Here is a 19,724-nt window from a genome sequence, read left to right as displayed (position 1 = left end):
ATGTTCTAGGACAGAATTTCAGATGAAACAAAGCAGCCTATGTTGAATTCTCTAATCACCGCAGGATTCCAAAAGACCAGATGGAAAATTAAACGCGATGAAGAACCGCAGACACAAATCTGCCAGGCCGAAAAGTTCATCCAAGTGAGGACATTCGTCCCTATTTGTACAAAGGAACAGTCACGTGGCCTTCTGGTTAGCAGTTATAAGTGGTGAAGCTGTTTGAAACGAACCGATTGTTTGGCGTGACCTTATGTGGCACTGACAGGGTGCACCGGAGGCTTGCTATTGCCGATAACTGCCGTACACCATCAGAATTAAATAACTAGCATCCATCCCAAATGACTGGTCAATAAAACAAGGAACAGAACAGTGAACATGAGAGCGAAATGATCAGAGAAATTCGAGTGCATAGTTGTGCTTCGAACAAGTGGAGAACACCTGGATTTCCAAACTTTTCAGAAAACGATAAGATTGTACTGTTCGCATCAATGATCGACAAACTTATGTACACGCATGCGTTTCATCGCCTGCAGACAGTGGATCGGGGACACCAGTAAATATTTGTTTCTCTAAAAACTAGCTGACAGGAAGAAATGAGTAGAGTGGCGATGAGTTAGTAATTCGGCAAACACATCAACATAGGCGTAAACGTACTGCCAAAGTAAGTCATATCATCATCATCGTCAGCTGCGCAGCCGCGTACTCGTCGTACAGTGGTTGTAGCTGCAGCAGTTTCGTTCACCGATGATTTGGAGGAAGGGGGAAGTAGCTGCGCATTGGAGGCGGGAGATGATAAATTGGTGTATACATCCAGTACTGTCAGTGGGCGGATTGGGAAGAGAACTATGCATTGAAGGCAATAGCTTGGATGCACGAGCGCCATTGAGGGTGCAACTGGGTCATGTCTGACAATGTCTCTAACCATTGGTATGGACCATCTCGGGGTCCCCAGCCAGGAAGACATTAATGACCAGCGCTGCTGAGTTTGTTGGTAATGGCTTTTGTACTTCGCTGTCTAGTCATTTTTTGACCGCCTCTGACTCTCTTCCACCCTTCACATGGTTGGGCGAAAAGAGCCCTTCGATGAAGTCGGTCGACTGGCATACGCAGCACGTGGCCAAGCCAGCGCAACCTATGTAGTGTGGTCAGTTCATCTATCGAGGATGGGTTATTTCTCCGGAATACTGTTCAACGTACTTCAGCATTGCTCATCCGGTGTTCCCACCAGATTCGGGCAATGCTCCGAAGACATCGATGGTCAAACAGTGAAAGTTTTTTGACGTAGGTCACAAGAACTCAGCGTCATGGTAGTACGGAGTAAGATGACGTCGGCTCCAGTTAAATTGAGATTCTATCGGTGTAGACGATGATGGGAAACAAACAAACCACAAGTTTAGGACTAATTATATGGGCGAATGCAAATTCACTGTCTCTGCCCGCTTCAAAAATGCGCCAGTAAAAGAAGCCAGTCATTTTCCAATTCCAATCACGATTAACCATTGCTTGCATTACATCGATTACACACGGAGCAAGCTAAGCCTGTTTGAATCTTCGCTCCTAATTTGTACCACCTAAGCATCCCACACATTGTCGGTGTCACGTGAATCTCGTCCCATTTGGATCACGTGACAAGGCAGAACGTTTCAGCTGATAGGCTGTGAGAACCACATACTTGCCGTACAGTGGTTATAACTGCCACAGTTTCGTTCGGGGTTTTCAGTGGACTCTTAATGGAGGAGATTGGAAGGGGCAATAGCTTAGATGCAAGAACGCCACTGAGGGCGCGACCGGTCCATGCCTGCCAATGTCTCTAGCCCTTGATGTGCCCCAACTTGGGGTCCTCTTTTAGGGAGATGGCAATGACCAGCGCAACTGAGTTTACTGTGAATGGCTTCCATACGTCGCTGCCAAGTCATTTTTGACCTCCCCTAGCTCGTTTCCACCCCTCGCATGGTTGTGCGAAAAGAGCCCTTTAGGGAAGTCGGACGACTGGCATACAGAGCATGTGGTCAAGCGAGCGCAGACGGATGGGGCTCGACTATCGTGGGCGAGTTGAATATTCCCCATATGGAGTAAAATTACGCGTCAGCTGAATATCCTCGTGACAAGAATGTGACACATCCACTCTTGGAACCAATATTCTAAATTGTTTGCTCTAACCAGTAATAGACACGACAAAACCGACAATAAAGTCATCATTTGATGACCGAAATAGGACAAAAAATTCATACAGTGTAGTTTAATGGATATTCGAAGAATGGAGAATCATAATCACCGAAAAGAATAGAATGCGGCGGTGGACACAAGATAAATTTATACGTTTTTTTATAATTTGAGTTTATTAGGGAAAATTAAAACGATAGCAGTAAACCTATTCCTGTTGCTGAGTGGTTGCAGAGCGGATTTACTGACTGGAAGGAAGGTCTGCGGTTCGAACCCGACCTCTGCCTCTCGACTCCCCTTGTGTAGGCTTGGGTAATTCGGCAGTATCCCAGCCCTCGTGCTTCCTTCCGATAGCATGTAAGTTAGACAGAGAAAGGGTGCTACAGCTGGATGCTTTTTTCTACGAAACGCCCAAACAAGTGCAATCTCCGCACAACTTTCCCTTACAAAGGACACCATCTTATGAACATTGAGTCATGCCTAGAACTTCAGGGCGAGGACCTTAGGTCCGTCAGTCCGTTTATGTACCTTGGAAATGTAATGTGAAGAATAGAGTCAGACACGAACCATGTTCCTCAGCTTGCGCCATGATTAAAGAGTTACAGAGGCTGAAGGATCGCAATCATTTTTATGGCTGAGACTTGTTGTACCCCAACTCGAAGACGACAAGCGTGTGAAAACGTCTGATCGCCGATATCCTCGTCGCCTCGGCTAAGTGTAGCATGTCCTCAGTGAAATGGTGTGTAAGTGATTACCAGCCGGAATCGCTAGGGCAGCGGATAAGGCTCGCTAGGTTAGGGTGGTTCGGTGAAGCGTCAAACGAAAAATGAAATGAGCGGAAAGATCCACACACTGTCCAGTTTACAACTTAACTAAGACGAGGAAGTGTCACGTGGCCTCCTATTTGTTGCAGGACTCTGTTTTATGCTCTGAATGATACTCAACAACGGGCAGCTCTCCTGTGGAGAGTTTCTGTTCATAAATGTGGTCGGTTGATCACCACCACCGCCGTTGCAGCACTGTTGATGTCGACGGGTGCTCGGGCGTAATCGAGTGATCACGGGACCATATGCAAAGATATCGCTCCATAGCAGTCGCCAAAAATTTGTGTTGTGACACCTGTGCAGTGAATTCCCGTATTTTTGGGGCCAAAGGCTGAGGCTTATTTGTTCTAGTGCCATCTGCCTTTGATACAGCCGTCAACCTTTCTCCCTCCAAATCACGAGTCATACTACATACTAAGTATGCCTTCATAGTGTCCTCTTCGTGTTTTAAGCTTTCGTCCTTTACGAACGATCACCTGATTTCCAGATTTAGGTTCTTTTTGCTGGCAGACAAGCTCTGTTTGGTTCACGATTGCAAGAACGTCCTTCCTGCGGAGGAATACCAGCTCTGTGTCACACCGCCTTGGCAGCTGATCGACTTTGACAAATTGACAATCACTCACTCTTGACGTTGGACAAAAACGGGTTTTGCACACCTGTCATAGGGAGGCAGTCTGGTCGGGCCTTGGTCACCCGCGAGCGCCCACTCGGTGTACCCGTTTCAGTGAGTTGAATGCTAATCCCCACATTTCTGGACCAAGAGCGGGCGAGAGACTGCCTCAATAAATCACATATCATGCCAAGGGAAACGCGACTATAGTCCACCCGAAAATAACTAGAGAGACGCAGTGGTCCAGTCAACGGTAATGGTTTTGCAATGGGTGTAGGCCGTCTGGTCCGATCATGGTAGTCTTACGCGGCTATTTTGAAGGGTTGATGGGAAACACACGAGTTTTGGCTGATGCCCTGAGTTCACAGCTGACCTTGTGGTGTGGGATATCGAACGTTTCATCGTAGCGACTTTTGAAAAAGACTTGAATGCGTAGACCGAGGGTCTACATAGCACAAGGTAACTGGGGACAGAGTTGACTAGGAGTGCACGAAGAGCTTATCGAACCAGTAGTGATTTGTCTCACCTGCCGACAAAGCGTGAAAGGCGAGCAGACTCGTCGCACGTGATTCGTCTATCAACCTGCCTGTCAGCTAGCTGTTTTAACAAACTAAGACAAATTCTGATCTGCTCACCCTAATATGCACCCGTTCACACGCACACGCTAGTGACAGTTCAAACCCGTAGACAGTTCGCTTGCATGGCAATTCAATCTGATCATTATGCACAATGCACTTGTTTTGGAGGAAAACGAGCACCTCAGGTCTGAGAAAGTATGCATCAATATGTGACAATAACGATGTGTGAACAGTGTGTGTGTGCGTGTGTGTGTGTGTGTGTGTGAAAACACACTAAACAGTGGGAGTAGAATCTCAGCACAAGAGTCACGTTGCTTCCAACTACGAGCGAACAAGTTACACGAGACTTCCAAGGTTTCGCGATGACAACGTGCCGGAAGTGAGACACGCTCCGTACTGACCACCATAGCGCGCGTGTTGTAGGAACTTTTGGGAAACCAACTAATTTCCCTCTCCACTTTCGATACCTGCTCATAAAACAACACTGCCGCTGGAGGTCTCCAGTGTCTTACTAACAAAACAACTGTTGAAAAACTACCTGAATCTCTAATCCGATCGAGAAGTTAAGGGTTAAGTCTGTTTTTGGCCGAAATACAACAAAAGTAGTTCGGAAAAGCTCAAATAAGACTTGTTGAATAGTTGATCCACAGTATGTCTGTGAATGCGACAAAAACATTTGGGCCACCGTGTTCTTCCACAGATGCTGCATCCAGGCCAATCACTGAATTCAATTTCGGCGCTGAATCTGGACGAACTTTCCAAAGTTGATTCAAGAAATATGAGGACGTATTTCAAACCAACTGTGCTCTGTTTGATGATGCATGGAAAGTTTCAATGTTGTTGCGGGAATTGGATCGGTTCACAAATTTCATACTCGCCAAATTCCCTCGTGACCTTGACCTCACAGATACTGTCAAGATCCCGGCTCAAATATCCGGCGAGCAAACTTCCTTGTTCAATATTCATTATCAGGGTCTCAAGATTACAAAAGGAGTACTGAAGATTTCATCACTTATACCAGCGTGGTCAACAGAGAATGCGAACACCTTCAGCTCAGCACCATGACCGAGGACCAATTCAAGTAGCTCATCTTCGTGGCTGGTCTTCAATCGCCATGATACAGATATTCGGACCCGTCTACTGATTCAAGTTAACAGGATCCAGAGTTGACGCTTACCACCAAATGTCAGCATCTTATCAATCTCAAAGCTCATGCTCCGATGACTGGGCATTCCAAATTCTCTCAGCCTGACATGGCATGCCAAAGGCAATCAAATTCTATACGAACCCTAAGAAAACCACCCATGCCCTGTTGGTTTTGTGGAGAATGGCACTATTCACGCCACTAACTCTATCGGAACCACAGGTGCAGAAAGTGCAGTCGAACGGCCCGATGGAACGCCTGGTTGGCACTCTGAAGCATGCAGTTCAAAAGTCCAGAGGGGAGGGACCGGTGAAAGAAATTTTGCAAAGGTTCCTGTTGGTATTTCGAACGACGCCAAATCCCAACTCGCCCGACAATGTCACCAGCAGAGGTACTGCTCCGAAGGAAGCTCCGAACACCGCATGACACTATCCGGCCACAGAAAAGGCAATCGAGTCACCGAAACATGAGATATGATAACCAGTTCCATGGCTGCGCCATGGAAGACAGGGCACACAAACCAAATCCGACCGACAGATGCGCAGAACATGTCCAACCGACCGAGTGAGTTGAGTCTAGAGATGGTTCTGGACACTTTTGATCTCGGCATCATTGGGAAAAACGAATTAGCTGCTCCGTCGGAGGCCTAGCCCAAGTACGCATTACGACCGCGACGCTGGACAGACAGGATCCGCAAACCAGCGAGATCACTGCTAGTAAACCCCGGAATTCAATGTTACATCAATAAAGTTGAACGAGGAGGTGATAGGCGGGATTCGGCACCGATGTCACGTTACCGCTAATAGTCAAGCGCTGCTACGACCAAAAGGCCTATTCCGTACGCGATTGGTCGAAAGTCAGGGCCGCTTGTCGGTCCAGCATCAAGACGAGTTCAGATTGGCCGAAAGTCTGGATCCAACAGCCAATCATGATCTAGTATCTGGTCAGTTGCCAGTGCCGCGTCCAGGTGTCAGAATTTCCAGAATTTTGTCACCCTTTATAAAGGGCGTGTTGTTGTACATGTGTTCTTGACCTAGTTTTGGGCATCACTGCATGGTGTGCACCTTTGGTGGTTGTTTTCAACGGGAACGCCAGTTTGGAAGGTTCAGACCGAGAACTAAGCTGCGAAAATGCCGTTCTTGCAAATACAGACGGCTCGGTCGCCCGTACAAGTTGACGACAACTGTCATGAAATCGCTTTCTCATCCAATCACGGGATATTAGGGGTGCACTGGCGCTCTTAAAGCGTATCTAATATCTCCAAAACAATTGACCAATCAGTGAACATGTTTATGGTAACCTCTGACTGGTTCATTTGTGATTATTATGCTTTCGTTGTTTGGGAAACAAAAAGGTTAACGAACGTTCACAGCTCAGCTTGGGAAGTGCATCTGACCAAGGACACGGTGGTCCGCCCCTCCCCCGGGAAAGTTCATGAGTACGTTGTTTCGGGCAGATTGTTCCCATCGGCGTAATGAGTCCACGTATCAGTTAGAGAGTCGGCATAACAGTTTAACTGCTCCGGTCAAACGACAGGGTTGTTGGATTGATGCTATCTAGGCACCAATGAATAGTGCTGACAAAACACGGTTCAGTAACATCTGGCATATCCTGTATTGTTCTCTCAACTTTAAGTGAGTTCCGAATATGCGTGGTGCCACAAATCAAAAAAAGAGGCGAGCAGAAAGAGCACAAACGCTGCAAGGACAGCTTTTGCGTGACAACCAGACATAACCAAGTCTGGCGGCAGTCTCGCAACAACTTGGGAGTTTGAAGGTCTCAGATCCTAGCCGCTGGAAAGGAAACAATCAATGCTAGTGAGGTGGCCGAGGCAGAAGTGGTCGAAATAGGAATACGTAGGCGAATAGGCTTTCATCACGCAGGCCCACCAGTAAAGCACCGTAAATTACGGAGAAATGCGGCCAGTATTATGGAAAGAGGAACTACTCTACATGTTTTTGAGAAATACACTCATTTGCAAATCAATTTGGTTTTCATGAGAGACTCAACTGAATCTCTCGTTAATGATATTCTACAACTGAATGTGCTGCACACAGGCAGGAAACCCGGGGACTGCGCCTACCCGATGAGCCCCAAGAAGGGCGAACCGGTCGTGGGCTGTCGAAGAGTTTTCAGCAACCTTGTGACTAGTTTCCTTTATGAAAAAATACTCTACATGTTGTTTCCCCCTCCCCAAATATGCCCATTTCTCTATAACAACCGAATGCTGCCCGATTGTTTAAAGTTACAATAGAGAGCCCGCAACCTCAAACATTGTGTTTAGTGGGAGGCGAGATGGCCCAAGTGGTTAGAGCACGAACTTACTGACCGGAAGGCTTGTGGTTCGAATCCGACTTGTCTCTCGACTTCCCCTGTCTAGGCTTGGGCAACATGGCAGTATCTCAGCTCTTGTCCTTGCTTCGGGCGGCATGGCAGCTAGGCACCGAAAGGGTGCTACAGCTGGACGGTTATTATTATTATTATTATTATTAGGGTCAGCTACATATGGTTGACTTTTCATTTCAACCGTGTCCGGATAAAGGAGGCTCAGGAGAGGAGACAGAGATGGTGACATAGTACTCGGTAAATCAGTGTTGACCTTCGTTTCAGTCATTCTCTTTTTCCTTAGGAAACCGGGAAAAAGTTAGCTTCCCTTTGGTCGCCTTCTAGTTGGCTTCTTTCAGACGGGCGCTTTAAAAAAACGTCGTACTGTCAACTATTTACGTACCAAATTCCGTAGATGAGGCTGGCCTCATTGTGGGGGTTCTGTCAAACCAAACAGCTCAGTAGAATAATCCGGTGAATCGCAAAGATAGGCGATAACCTCGACACAGGAAGAATAAAGTGAGTGCAATGATTCTCACTCATACTTACCTCTTTTGACGGTCGCGGGTTCGATTCGTAAACCCGTTGCATGTGGAGTCTCTGGTCGTCTGTCAGTGAAGTCCGCATGCGTTTGCTGGTGCCTCCAACATGGGTACTTGTTTGAAGCCTGTCGGATTTCCCCTGAACATCCGTCGATTCAGAAGCATGAGAGAAGGAAGGTGTCGCAACTTCAGTTATCGTCTCACGTGGTCGCCGCAACGGGTTTGGTTCATTGGACGTTTGAGGCGGATAGGGAGATAACGGGGGTTGGTGTTGAGTGGACGCACCCGAATGGTGTCTTGTTCTGTCAGCCGCAAGGAAGTCAGCACGACAAATGGGACGGAAGCTCACCGGATCGATCGTGTATGGATCGCCAACGACCAGGGGTTGCAGACAGATGAAGCAGGTGAAACAGGAAACGTGGAACAAGAGTGGTGGGCGGGGCGCGTCTGCAGTGGACGCGCTCGATGAGGGGGGTAGGTGTGCGCGCATGAATAGCTCATGGCTGCGCATAGGCTGTCGGCACGTGATGCACCTCGTTGCGTGCAACCTACATTGTACATCCGCGAGGGGGGGGGCAGAGGAATGAAATCAGACGGAGTAACGAAATGCTCAGGGTTTGAGGCTAAGAAACCCTTAAAAGCTTCAAACAGCCGGTCTTACTCTATGGTTTCCAAGACTCTCACATATCGTACAAAAACGTGTGCCGACTAACAGAACATCAACAACATCGATTGATAGGAATGTGCAGCTGCGCTATGACAGCAGGTTATCTTAGCAAGGATAATGGCAGGTGCCGGTCGCATCACGGAAACGGAGCCCGTGTTTTATACGTGTCCCGAGATGCGAATTCGGTCTTGTGCACCATGTGACGGCGTAGCGTTCTGAAAACCGGACACGTCCTGTGTGGTTCAGGTCACCGAAGTATGTGCCGAAACTGCATAAACGTAAAATCCACTATCTCAAGATTGTTCATCTGTGGCAGTCTTTTGACACATGGACGTCATGCAACCCGCAGGAGGCTGAGATAAAACTACGTTGTTGAAACTGAGACAACAACAACAACAAGAGGAAAACCATGTAGGGAAGTTCGAATTGCTAACGTTTCTGGTCAGCAGCTCACACGTCGTGCCATGTGGACAGACTAGTGCATGGCAGTAAACCAATTCTGGCTGCATCTCAATCGGTCTTGTCCAGGGTTGGGCCACAACCGGTCTTGTCCAGGGTTGGGCAACCTGGCCACATCCCAGCCCTCGTGCTTCCCGTGGGCAGCATGGGACCCAGGCGCCGAAAGGGCGTTTGTTACAGCTGAAAGATTTGTGTGGAGCTAGTCGCCAGGCGGTTAATTCCACGGCTCATCAACTGCCACTCCAAACCAGCCAGTCTATATACTATTGGCCTTCATTGTCTAGCCACCCAAAATCCATCCCACCTACCGTTAGCCCTGTATCGTTACACGTTTAGCCCCCGTTATCCGTTTGCGGCCTCTTGTCAATAGTACTACCTGATTTGGTCTTCTGTGCCTAAACACGACGGAATATTCGTTCATCCGAGAGAGTACGTGGGATACAGTAGTGTGTAAACGGGCAGGTAGGCATGTTAGCCAATGTCCCAAGAAGTCAGAGTTTTGGCAAAAGATTTCTGGTTGTGGTGACCATTTAGTTGCCCCAAGAGGCGAGTAGCACACCTCTTCTCAAGCGGCAAAAATATACCAAAATCACTTGATAGCCACCACCGAGTGCAACCAACGCTGTCCCTGCAGTGGGGGGGGGGTGAACTTCACATTTGAAATTCAGTTTGTTTGTCTTAAGACAAAGGGAAACGAAGCGCGTAAAAAGAGGGGAAATATGTTCTAGCTGTTGCTATCCGACCTTGGAAAGTATCACACCGGTGACTGAGCAGCAAATGACAGTAAAAAAAAGTGAACGTTGTTTACCTTCAGTTTGTTAAAGCGCCATTTGTGCTGTGAGATCGGTCTGGTGTCCTCACACCGACCTCACCTGATCTCATCCGGTCGATAGGATGTCACACCGCACTCCAGTACACGACATCCGACAGAAACGACATTAATTATGTAAAAAGGCATGCGCTGAATCGCTCACCTCAAAACCATCCTCGTTTGGAAACCAGTTCGACGACATCCAATCAAATGGATTTTTACAGCAGCGCAAAGTCTAGGAGACTGGAGATTATCTTCACGAAACAACTCCCAACGATGAGTTGCTTTACAAACAGCATGGGGATGTTCTGCGTTAGTCGGCAAAAACGGGAAATAAAATCGCGGTGTATGACCATCCAATATACTTCCCGGGCACGTGGTGTTTCCTGACGAGATCACGCAGCACAGCACGTGACCCACCAACAAAACGAGCTGTATAGTCAGTCTACCGTTTCGCAAGCAGTTTGAAAGTAATATCACTGGTACAGATGATTGTAACATCAGTATTGAACGTCAAGAAAAAATTCATTTAGAAGATTTTCAGAGAAGAGACAAGGAAAGGGGAGGGAGCACGTGCGTTAGCTTACCAAAATGAGTGCCAGGTGTCTGTGCCGCCAAACAGCGTTCGTATGTAAACCACGGCGAGATGGCTAAAGTGGCTGGATCGCGAATTTACTGACCGGAAGGTTCGTGGTTCGAATCCGACCTCTGTCTCTCGACTTCCCCTGTCTAGGCTCGGGCAACCTGGCAGTATCCCAGCCCTCGTGCTTCCTTCGCGTGGCATGGCAGCTAGGCACTGAAAGGGTGTTACAGCTGAACGTATGTAAACCGGTTGACAGCGCCCCCCAGTCACGGATTCTCCACACGTGTCTCTCTGTCACGAAGAGACTGGACCTTACCGTGCTGTGACGCTTTGTGTACCTCCGCGACCGAATGAGCTGTACCGGAGGGTGGGGGGTCCGCGCATCAGGTTAGTGCGAAGTCCCTTCCTTCTATCCTATTCTCTTTTCTTAACAGTAACACCTCCAAGTAAATTATGGTTGTACGTCTCGCTCAATGCTGATGTTGTGCTGTCGATGACGTTGAAGGCAGTGACAATTCCATACCTGACGGCAAACTGATGGGGTACTAGCAAAGATTACCAGTAACTGCACCTAGAGTGTTCTAGATAGCTCAGCAAGAACGATACGAATATTCGATCAAAGAACCTGCAGTTATAATCCATCGCTGATTTTTCAACAGCTTTTGTCCCAACTTGAGAAAGCTGACAGTGGAACTTTAAAAAAAAGGCCACTCCGACATGCGTCCCTCCCGGAAGGGTCAAGAAGATACGTTTCACGTGACTTTCCTACAGGAATCATCGTACTTAATGTGACCACATCCCATTTACAAAAAGAAAGTTGATTCCTTACGGAAATCAAGATGTTCACATTTTACGCTTTCTCAGGCTGACACTAAATAGGCTGAATTTCCCGTTCTTTTAATTAAACTGTTTCTGTTCCCGTATTCTATCCAATACGGTTTAACCAATTGCTTACGTCTCGCGCTCGTCACTAGCAGCTTTACCTATGTCTGTTTACGGCTGTGTCCCTTATGGGCGGAAACTGGTCTTGCTCGTAATCAAACGGGTACGCCCAAAACGGACTTAAGGGTGCTACCTACGGGAATACGGACCACGTGATTACGGTCATTCCACCCATCACGTTCTACTCAGAACGTGTGCAAGGTCGTTCAACTCCGCGTGTGGTCCCCTGTTGAATAATAACAATCGTTCAGCTGTAACACCCTTTCGGTGCCTAGCTACCATGCCACCCGAAGGTTGCACGAGGGCTAGGATACTGCCAGGTTGCCCAGGGCAAGACGAAAGGCAGAGGTCGGGTTCGAACCACGGACCTTCCGGTCAGTAAATTCGCGCTCTAACCACTTGGGCCATCTCGCCCCCGGTCCCCTGTTGGCCAATTATGGAAGCGTTGAACATTGGCATTATGATGCCTATGATGGTGATGAGTTTCTTTGGGCCTGCCTTCAGTGAAGTTCGCACACACCGTATGTTTGACGGTATACAATACGACGCAGCGCGACACACACCTGCCTTCCCCCTTAGGTGTGGAGCAATTGCGCCAGGACAGAAGAAGGGCTGTTCAAACGAGAGTGATGTGAATGTGAAGCGTGAAAGTCCCGCAACCACCTGCAATTACTCTAACTATGACCTTTATGTCGGTTCTGTACGTTTATGTACATTAGCAACTGTTTAACTGTCCCCCCCAATTACCTGATGGCCCTCGCAAACCTTTTCTGTTCTCTACGTCCTCTGTATGCTGTTTTTGTTTCGCTTAATGTATTGATCGACTACCATGCAGAGACCCCGACAGTCCCCGAATCGCTAGAGCATGCCTTACTGATCGCACGTTCGTATGTGTGCCGAACTCGCAAGTTTTAGCACCAGACCCCCATGGTTCCTACTGTCTTTTCTGCCGTTGGCCGCAGTCCTGTTGTCTGTGTCAACACCAATATATCTACTATCCAATGTCTAAAGTATGAATGTATCTACCGTTGTTGTCCTTTCCAACTTCCGGTCTGCGTGAGGTCCAACAGCTGCGAAAGCCCCGGATTCTCCGGGTAGTTTACGTTAGGCTCCTTTTCTCTGTCACGAAGAGACTGGACCTTACCGTGGTGTGGCGGTTTGTGCACCTAGGCGACCCACTGGGCTATACTGGGGGGTGTCCGCACGACACTCACAGAGTCTCTCATACCAGGTTGGTCAATGGTTATAGGTCTGACGAACACAGTCTCCTGGGCCTTCAGGGTGGGAGTTGGAACATGTATGGCGACTTGTTCCGTAGAAAAGGTAATGCATTTGCATTTCCCCGCCAAACACCGCTGCCTTGCGGTTAGGCTTTTGAGCCAAAGGCTTTGGCTGAGGACCCTAATCGTCCTCCTGTCTAGGTATGGGCAGTATCCCAGCCCTCGTACAACTTGCACGTCAGTGAACCACTAGTGCCAACACTGATGTTGCAATCTTTGATGATGATGATGACGAGGCTTCTTTTCTATGGTCACATCTTATCCCCAAATTCACTCTCTGAGATTGTAGCATCATCTCGGTTGTCCAAAACGCGACACCATGTTGAGTCAGGCCGGTACCTCAGTAGGCTGCCTGGCTATCTTAGCCTACTTGGTCTGATGCGTGCTCACTAGATTGGTCATGCCAATATGGAAGTTGATCTGATTGAAGAGGCTGAACAGTGTACCATCACCAGACTCTGTATAGTGAAGTATGTCCGGGGGAAAATTTGATTTCGTCAAGCCAAAGAACAGGTCAAGCTGGACAACACGGGTATACTGTCTTATGTAAGCCACTCTTGAAGAGCGTCAAAGTGGTCCCCGTCTGAAAGGGTGGCCTTTATACATGTAAAATGTTTGTTTCGCTTTATCTTAGACGGTTTTGTGTCGTTCGTAGTTCGGCTGTTCAGTCCGTTACAACCTAATGGGTAGGTAGCCTTTCCCATGTGATCATGTGATCAAACGGCTTACGAGTGAATGTAGACTCTATACCAAGGACCATTTCTCGGGATTTTGGGTAAAAATGCTCCGAATATCGTGGCATTATCAGCAGAAACTCGTTCACGGAAAGTGAAACCAGTTCAATTAAATTTGTGGAAAATCGTCCAGCAAAGTAAAAAAGAAGTAACCGATCACCTAATTAACGCATTCCTATTAATTTCTACGCCTCGGGGGCGAGACGTACCAAGTGGTTAGAGCGCCAGTTTACTGACCCCGTGGTTCGAACCCGACCTCTGCCTCTCGACTTCCCCTGTCTAGGCTTGGGCAACCTGGCAGTATCCCAGCCCTCGTGCAACCTTCTGGTAGCATGGCAGCTAGGCACAGCTGAACGGTTTTTTTAATTTTTACGCCTAAATAGGTGTTCTATTACGCTGTGACGGAATATTTCATCCTGATGACGTAAAACTCGGGTTTTACCAATTCTAAACACAACTACAATGGTTCTAACTGAGTTGTACTCATCTATCTCAAGCAACTTCCACCTGAGTTCCAGTGAAACAGGACCTTGACTTTCAAGTCAAGACTGTGGACGATTGCGCTACATGTAGTGTACCTAAGCCTGGGTGTACAAAGGGTACGTCAGTACAGTGACAGTTTGCAAGGCCATAAATTCAAAATTTTTCACCTGTCTTCTAAAACATCATTGTCACTAGCAAGCAAATACAGTCCCATTTAAAGATTATAGCAACTCAGGCACCACACTACAACAGCTGATGAACGGCAGCCAGCTCTGCTTTGAGGAACAGTCAGTGTCAAAGCAGGTCGTGTCAAATAGTCATGACAGTTGACCCCTCTGGAGAGTAACACCAAGATGTCCAGTTTAGATGTAAAGTTCGCGCATAGTAAAGATGTCCAGTGGTCAGGCCTCAGCTGCGGCTGTTGTGCTTTAGCTAACCCAGGTCGTCATGTCATATGCGACCTCGATCACTCGCCATCTGGCGATTTGAAAACACCCTTAAAAAAACTTCAGCTGTAACATCCTTCCGGTGCCTAGCTGCCATGCTACCCGAACGAAGCACGAGGGCTGGGATACTGCCAGGTTGCCCAAGCCTAGACAGGGGAAGTCGAGAGGCGGAGTTGGGGTTCGAACCTCGGACCTTCCGGTCAGTAGATTCGCGCTCTTACCACTTGGGCCATCTCAGCCCCACCACCCTTGCTGTGTGCGTATTAGTTATTGGCACTTTTGCCGAGTATGACAGTGGGTTGGGAACACACGACAACTGGATCCACTCGAGCTACCAATATTCCACAACACCGTCATTTACCACACCTCACGCAATCACTTCCCACCACATACCATGGCAAACACCATGCCGTGTCAAAATTTATTCAGTGGAAACTGGTTGTAGACAAACAGCTATCTGACCGGCAATCAGCTGATGCACCTGGGCTGCCATCAAGGACGGTTGTGGTCGAACGCTCACAATATACGGTGGCAGTGTTGTGAAAAAACGAGTGGCGACCGTAGAAAGATGTGCGGGTGCATGAAGGAGCTCAGTGAGAATAAAGATAAACTACCTGATCGTCATAACCAATTCTTATGTCTGAAGACGCACCGCCGTGTGAAAGGCTGAGAGATGTAAGCTGCCTCATGGGACTGGGGTGAAAGTTGCAGACTGACCTATCATCATATTCGAACACGGTGGCATGCCGTTGACAGATGACCTGGTTACGCTGCAGGCGATGCGTGCCTGGGAAGCGACGAGAACACGAGAGAGGTCAGTAAGGATTGAGCAGCTATTGGAAAGCGAAATGAGGTGGGGATAGGAAAACGGTTCTCAAATGGAAGTGGTGACGGTAGCATGGCGGGCGAGGTCAGCGCCCGAAGCACAGCACCGGAGCATCGATTTTGGATAGTGATGTCATGCTACCGGTGGGGATGGTGATGATGATGAGTGCGCAGGAAACTCGAGAGCCAGAATCCCACTGGCCCTAGGGGGTCAATTTTATCAGAATACAATGCGAGTCGTGCTTCCGTTGTCGGTTGGCTTCTGCGATCGGACGATCTGAGGTATCTTCAGGCATCTGGTGAACAATGTATCAGAACTATCGCTAGCCCAGGAATTTACAATGACTTGACTAACAAACAAGTGTTTGGTGAGGAAGAGGGAGTACATCCGACACCATCGATTACGGTGGCTTAGTCACAGGATAAGAGCCAAGCGTCGCATACCGAAAGACGGACAAGGTATGATTTCGTAGACGAGACAGAAGGTGAGGAAGAAGGGAGTTACTGTGATTCAAGAGGGTGTCCTGGCTAGAGACGATGCAAGACAGCAGCAACGCTCGTGCTGCCAGTTTCTATGCAGAATGTTTGGTTGAGTACCGAAAGGACCCTGCATTTTTGTGCTAGGTTTTCACTGAAATCCTTTCTTTCGCCTTTATCTTGATGACTTATTTCAAATAGACTGACATGGCTCTAGGGCAGTGAAGTACTAGTGTTTCGACACTGATTTGGCTGCCAATGGTGACGACGACGATTATTACGACGATGAGGGGGAGAATGACTGCATCCGGTGCGTGTAAAAACGGAGAAGTTATCGGGAGTTGTGCTCAAAAAGCAGTGATGTACTACTAAAATAAATAAATAAATCGTTCAGCTGTAACACCCTTCCGGTGCCTAGCTGCCGTGCTGCCCGAAGGAAGCACGAGGGCTGGGATACTGCCAGGTTGCCCAAGCCTAGACAGGGGAAGTCGAGAGGCAGAGGTCGAGCTCACACCACAGACCTTTCGGTAAGTAAATTCGCGCTCTAACCACTTGGGCCATCTCGCCCCCGATGTATTACAAAGACTTCCAAACTTTAAGAAGAAAGTTTGAATGCGTTGGTAGCATCCTTGCTATTGGTCGATTGGAAGGGAGACAAAAGCACGATTTTACCTCCATCTGAAGTAGGCTTCGATGGGAATCGACTCGACATCCTCAAGACAGTCACGATTCACACACGTGCTGTTAATCATTGAAGAGGAATAGTCAACCAGGAAAGTTATCGAGGGGCGTTGCGCTGGAAAGTCTCCGGGAATACGAGGTAATGGAGCTGGGAGTGTTGCATGACGGACTACAATACAGATATATTTATCAGCAATTGAGGGAGTTGAAGTTTAATGAAAAGCCTGGTGGGCTCGAAGATGGTATCATTGCTTATAAAAGTGGTTGTTTTCACTCAGCAGGGGTCAATCATGATCCGATTGTCACAAGCGACATCGGTGGAAAATGAAAGTGTTTTGGAAGCCGCATTCAAGCCTGTCATGTTACCACGATATTGAACGGTCTCACCTTTCATTCAAGATTGAGCGACGAATTTTATCAGCATACCCTGTCATGTCAAGCAATAAACCAGCCACATATCGACCAAATGAACGAAGCTGTCTGTCCCCGGAGGTCACAGTGTAGTAGGAGCTTTAGAGGACTAACTATACCCGCTATGTTTGTAAAGTGCTCTTTTTTGAGGTGAGCTTTCTGGATGGGGGTACCGCTTTCAGCGTACCGGTTTAAAATTTAGTAAGGAAGGGCTAAACTCTAAGGGGACATTTTGTATACTTCCTCAGCGAGGTCCCTCTTCGGGAAGTAAGCTGCATTACCTCAGCCGTCGCGTCCATCTCGAAGGGAAGTCATGATTGATGGAATGGAGTTGGGTTTGAACAGAGATATTATAGAGCATAACACTGTGGCCTACCGAGCAAACACTGCCAATATCGACGTCACTTTCGGAGATTAGGAGTTGCCTTGAAGATTGTATGCCAGGGAAAGCTAACTCTGTAACCTCAACTAAAGATAGCCAAGGTGGAATAGCTCGGGACCGGATGAAGCGCTCATCAGTGCACGCGAGGTGCCACCAAGTGTGACTTATTTCAGAACGATGGGCGAAGTGACTGAAAGTTCCGCGGTGATTAGGACTCGCAGGCAACTGCACTATACGTACACAAACAAATCGCAGGCGTACATAAACCATACATAACGGTTTTGCACCACAAGACCAGCTGGTTTTAGTAGGGTGCAGCTTTCCAAAACCAACGCTGTATCTGAATGGTGGGTACAACAATATACTACTGACACTAGAACAAACTAGATAGAAAAATCGTAAATTTACCGCAGATTAAGAGAGTTGTTTTTGACACATGCACATACAAACTTTGGTTCGAGTGTGAAAGGAGACGTCGGTGCCTGTGGATGTGTTTGTACCGAGCAGAAACAGATAAACATAGACATACCGGTCATAGTCTTTGCGACAGAACAGTTGGCCTTCATGTACAAAGCATACATCCGAAAGTTTGACGCTACAAACGGAACAGACGGCACACGCCTCATGCCAAGCCTGACCACGGATTCGAAAGAGGTAGTGGTCCATGATTGGATCGCGACAGCGGATGCACACAGGAGGTGCGGGAGGTGTGGGTGGAAATGGGTGAGTGCGAGATTCGGGATCTTGTGCCTTCGCGGTCGATGGATTGAGAATGGATTCCACTGGTACGTGGCGAGCGGTGGAGAGGAAAGCATTGGAATCAGCCACATGGGGGGAAGGAGAGGGAGAACAGCGCGGACTGAGTGTTGGGTCGGGTTGGGGCTGGCGACGATAGGAGTTTAGGTTGTCTCCAATGAAGCCAGACCCTGGATGAGTTCTGAGGAGGTCGGGGATGTAGGGGTTCACATCTGAAACAAGAAAACAGATGAGCAGTGAGCAACCGTTACATAGGTGACCTCACAACGACAACGGGGTATTTATTAGGATGGAAGGGTGCTTACGCACAAATAAAAGATAAGGGCACTCATAGAAATCTGACTAAGAAGGAATGTTGGTCGTACCAACGCAAGCCGACCTAAGTAACATCCCTGTGCTTGACAAGATGGAGCACACCGAAATAAACAGCTGTGAACTGCAACAGACCACTGACAGATTGAAATAGGTAAACAAGGTCGTCTTCTAACCGGAACTAAATTCAACCGTTCCCAGCGTTAGCAGACTTCCACAAAAACACTAGTAACCCACAGCATCCCGATCGCACAAACATGCATTTCCACTCCCAACGCACTGATGACGTCACCTCGGTTGGTGATGAAGCGTTGGTAACCAAAGAGTCAAGCTCAGTGAACAAACCAACGTCTGCCACACAGGTTTTGCAGAAACAACTACAAAGTACTCTTCGAGCAGTGATCACCTTGTCTCGATTCCCCACATTTCAGAGCAACTAAGTGTTAGGCAGGAATCCACGCGGATCCCACGTCTTTAGGCTCTGCTACGGCCGAGAAGCCTGGCCCGCTCGAGGTTGACCCAGAATTCGGGACGCTTGCCGGTCCGGCATCAAGGCGAGATCTGATTGGTCAACAATCTGGACCCAACAGCCAATCATGACCCAATAATGACCAAATGCCGGTTGCCAATGGCGCATCCAGAACGCGTCAGAGATTCCAGAAAGTTATAACCGCTTACGCTGTATATACGAAGCGCTGTACAACTGTTCTTGATTTCGTTTTGGGAGTTAATAAACCTCGTGCACCTTTGGTGGTTGTTTTGAAGTGAACGCTAGCTTGGGAGGCTCAGACCGAGAACTAAGTTGAGGAAAATACCGTTACTACACTAAGCAATGAAAACATCAGAATTAGTTGCCCAGGATCTGCGAACAGATCAACAACCAATATTTTTCACATTTCCTGCCCATAAACCACTGCAGTAGCTAATGACTAATATGTATACATGTATATTATGTAATTACACTGAGGTTGTACTTTTTACGAGTACAACATAACATGCGAAGAACGGTTTTGGGCGATGGCCGAATCTACTTAGAATGCGATAGGGCTGGATGACTTAAGCTGTGTGATTCATCGCCCCCGTTTGATAAAGCATGCTCCGATAAGAACAGTAGGACCGAGATGGCTCAGTGGTTGGAGTGCGAATTCACTGAACGGAAGGTCCGTGGTTCAAACCGGCCTCTGCATCTCGACTTCCCCTGGGAAGTCTGGCAGTATCCCAGCCCTCGTGCTTCCTTCTGGTGCTATGGCAGTTAGGCACCAAAAGGGTGCTACAGATGAACGATT

At 48.0% G+C, this 19,724-nt stretch overlaps 2 protein-coding genes across 2 annotated transcripts in view; both read right to left on the bottom strand.

Annotated features, from left to right (window-relative positions):
- Nucleotides 1-8,679, bottom strand: part of T265_11894 (hypothetical protein) — a gene marked incomplete at both ends in the record, with an annotated part of 27,610 nt that extends 18,931 nt beyond the window's left edge. Inside the window, one exon of the mRNA XM_009178711.1 lies at nt 8,197-8,679. Coding sequence (XP_009176975.1) covers nt 8,197-8,679 — 483 coding nt within the window. The remainder of the gene's footprint in view (nt 1-8,196) is intronic.
- A 470-nt stretch (nt 8,680-9,149) lies between these two features.
- Nucleotides 9,150-19,724, bottom strand: part of T265_11893 (hypothetical protein) — a gene marked incomplete at both ends in the record, with an annotated part of 28,755 nt that continues 18,180 nt past the window's right edge. Inside the window, 2 exons of the mRNA XM_009178710.1 lie at nt 9,150-9,234; nt 17,900-18,338. Of these exons, the coding sequence (XP_009176974.1) occupies nt 9,150-9,234; nt 17,900-18,338 (524 nt within the window). The remainder of the gene's footprint in view (nt 9,235-17,899; nt 18,339-19,724) is intronic.

Source organism: Opisthorchis viverrini (genome assembly GCF_000715545.1).
Source record: "Opisthorchis viverrini unplaced genomic scaffold opera_v5_630, whole genome shotgun sequence".
Taxonomy (NCBI): Eukaryota; Metazoa; Platyhelminthes; class Trematoda; order Opisthorchiida; family Opisthorchiidae; genus Opisthorchis; species Opisthorchis viverrini.
This window is presented reverse-complemented; position numbering and strand designations above follow the sequence as displayed.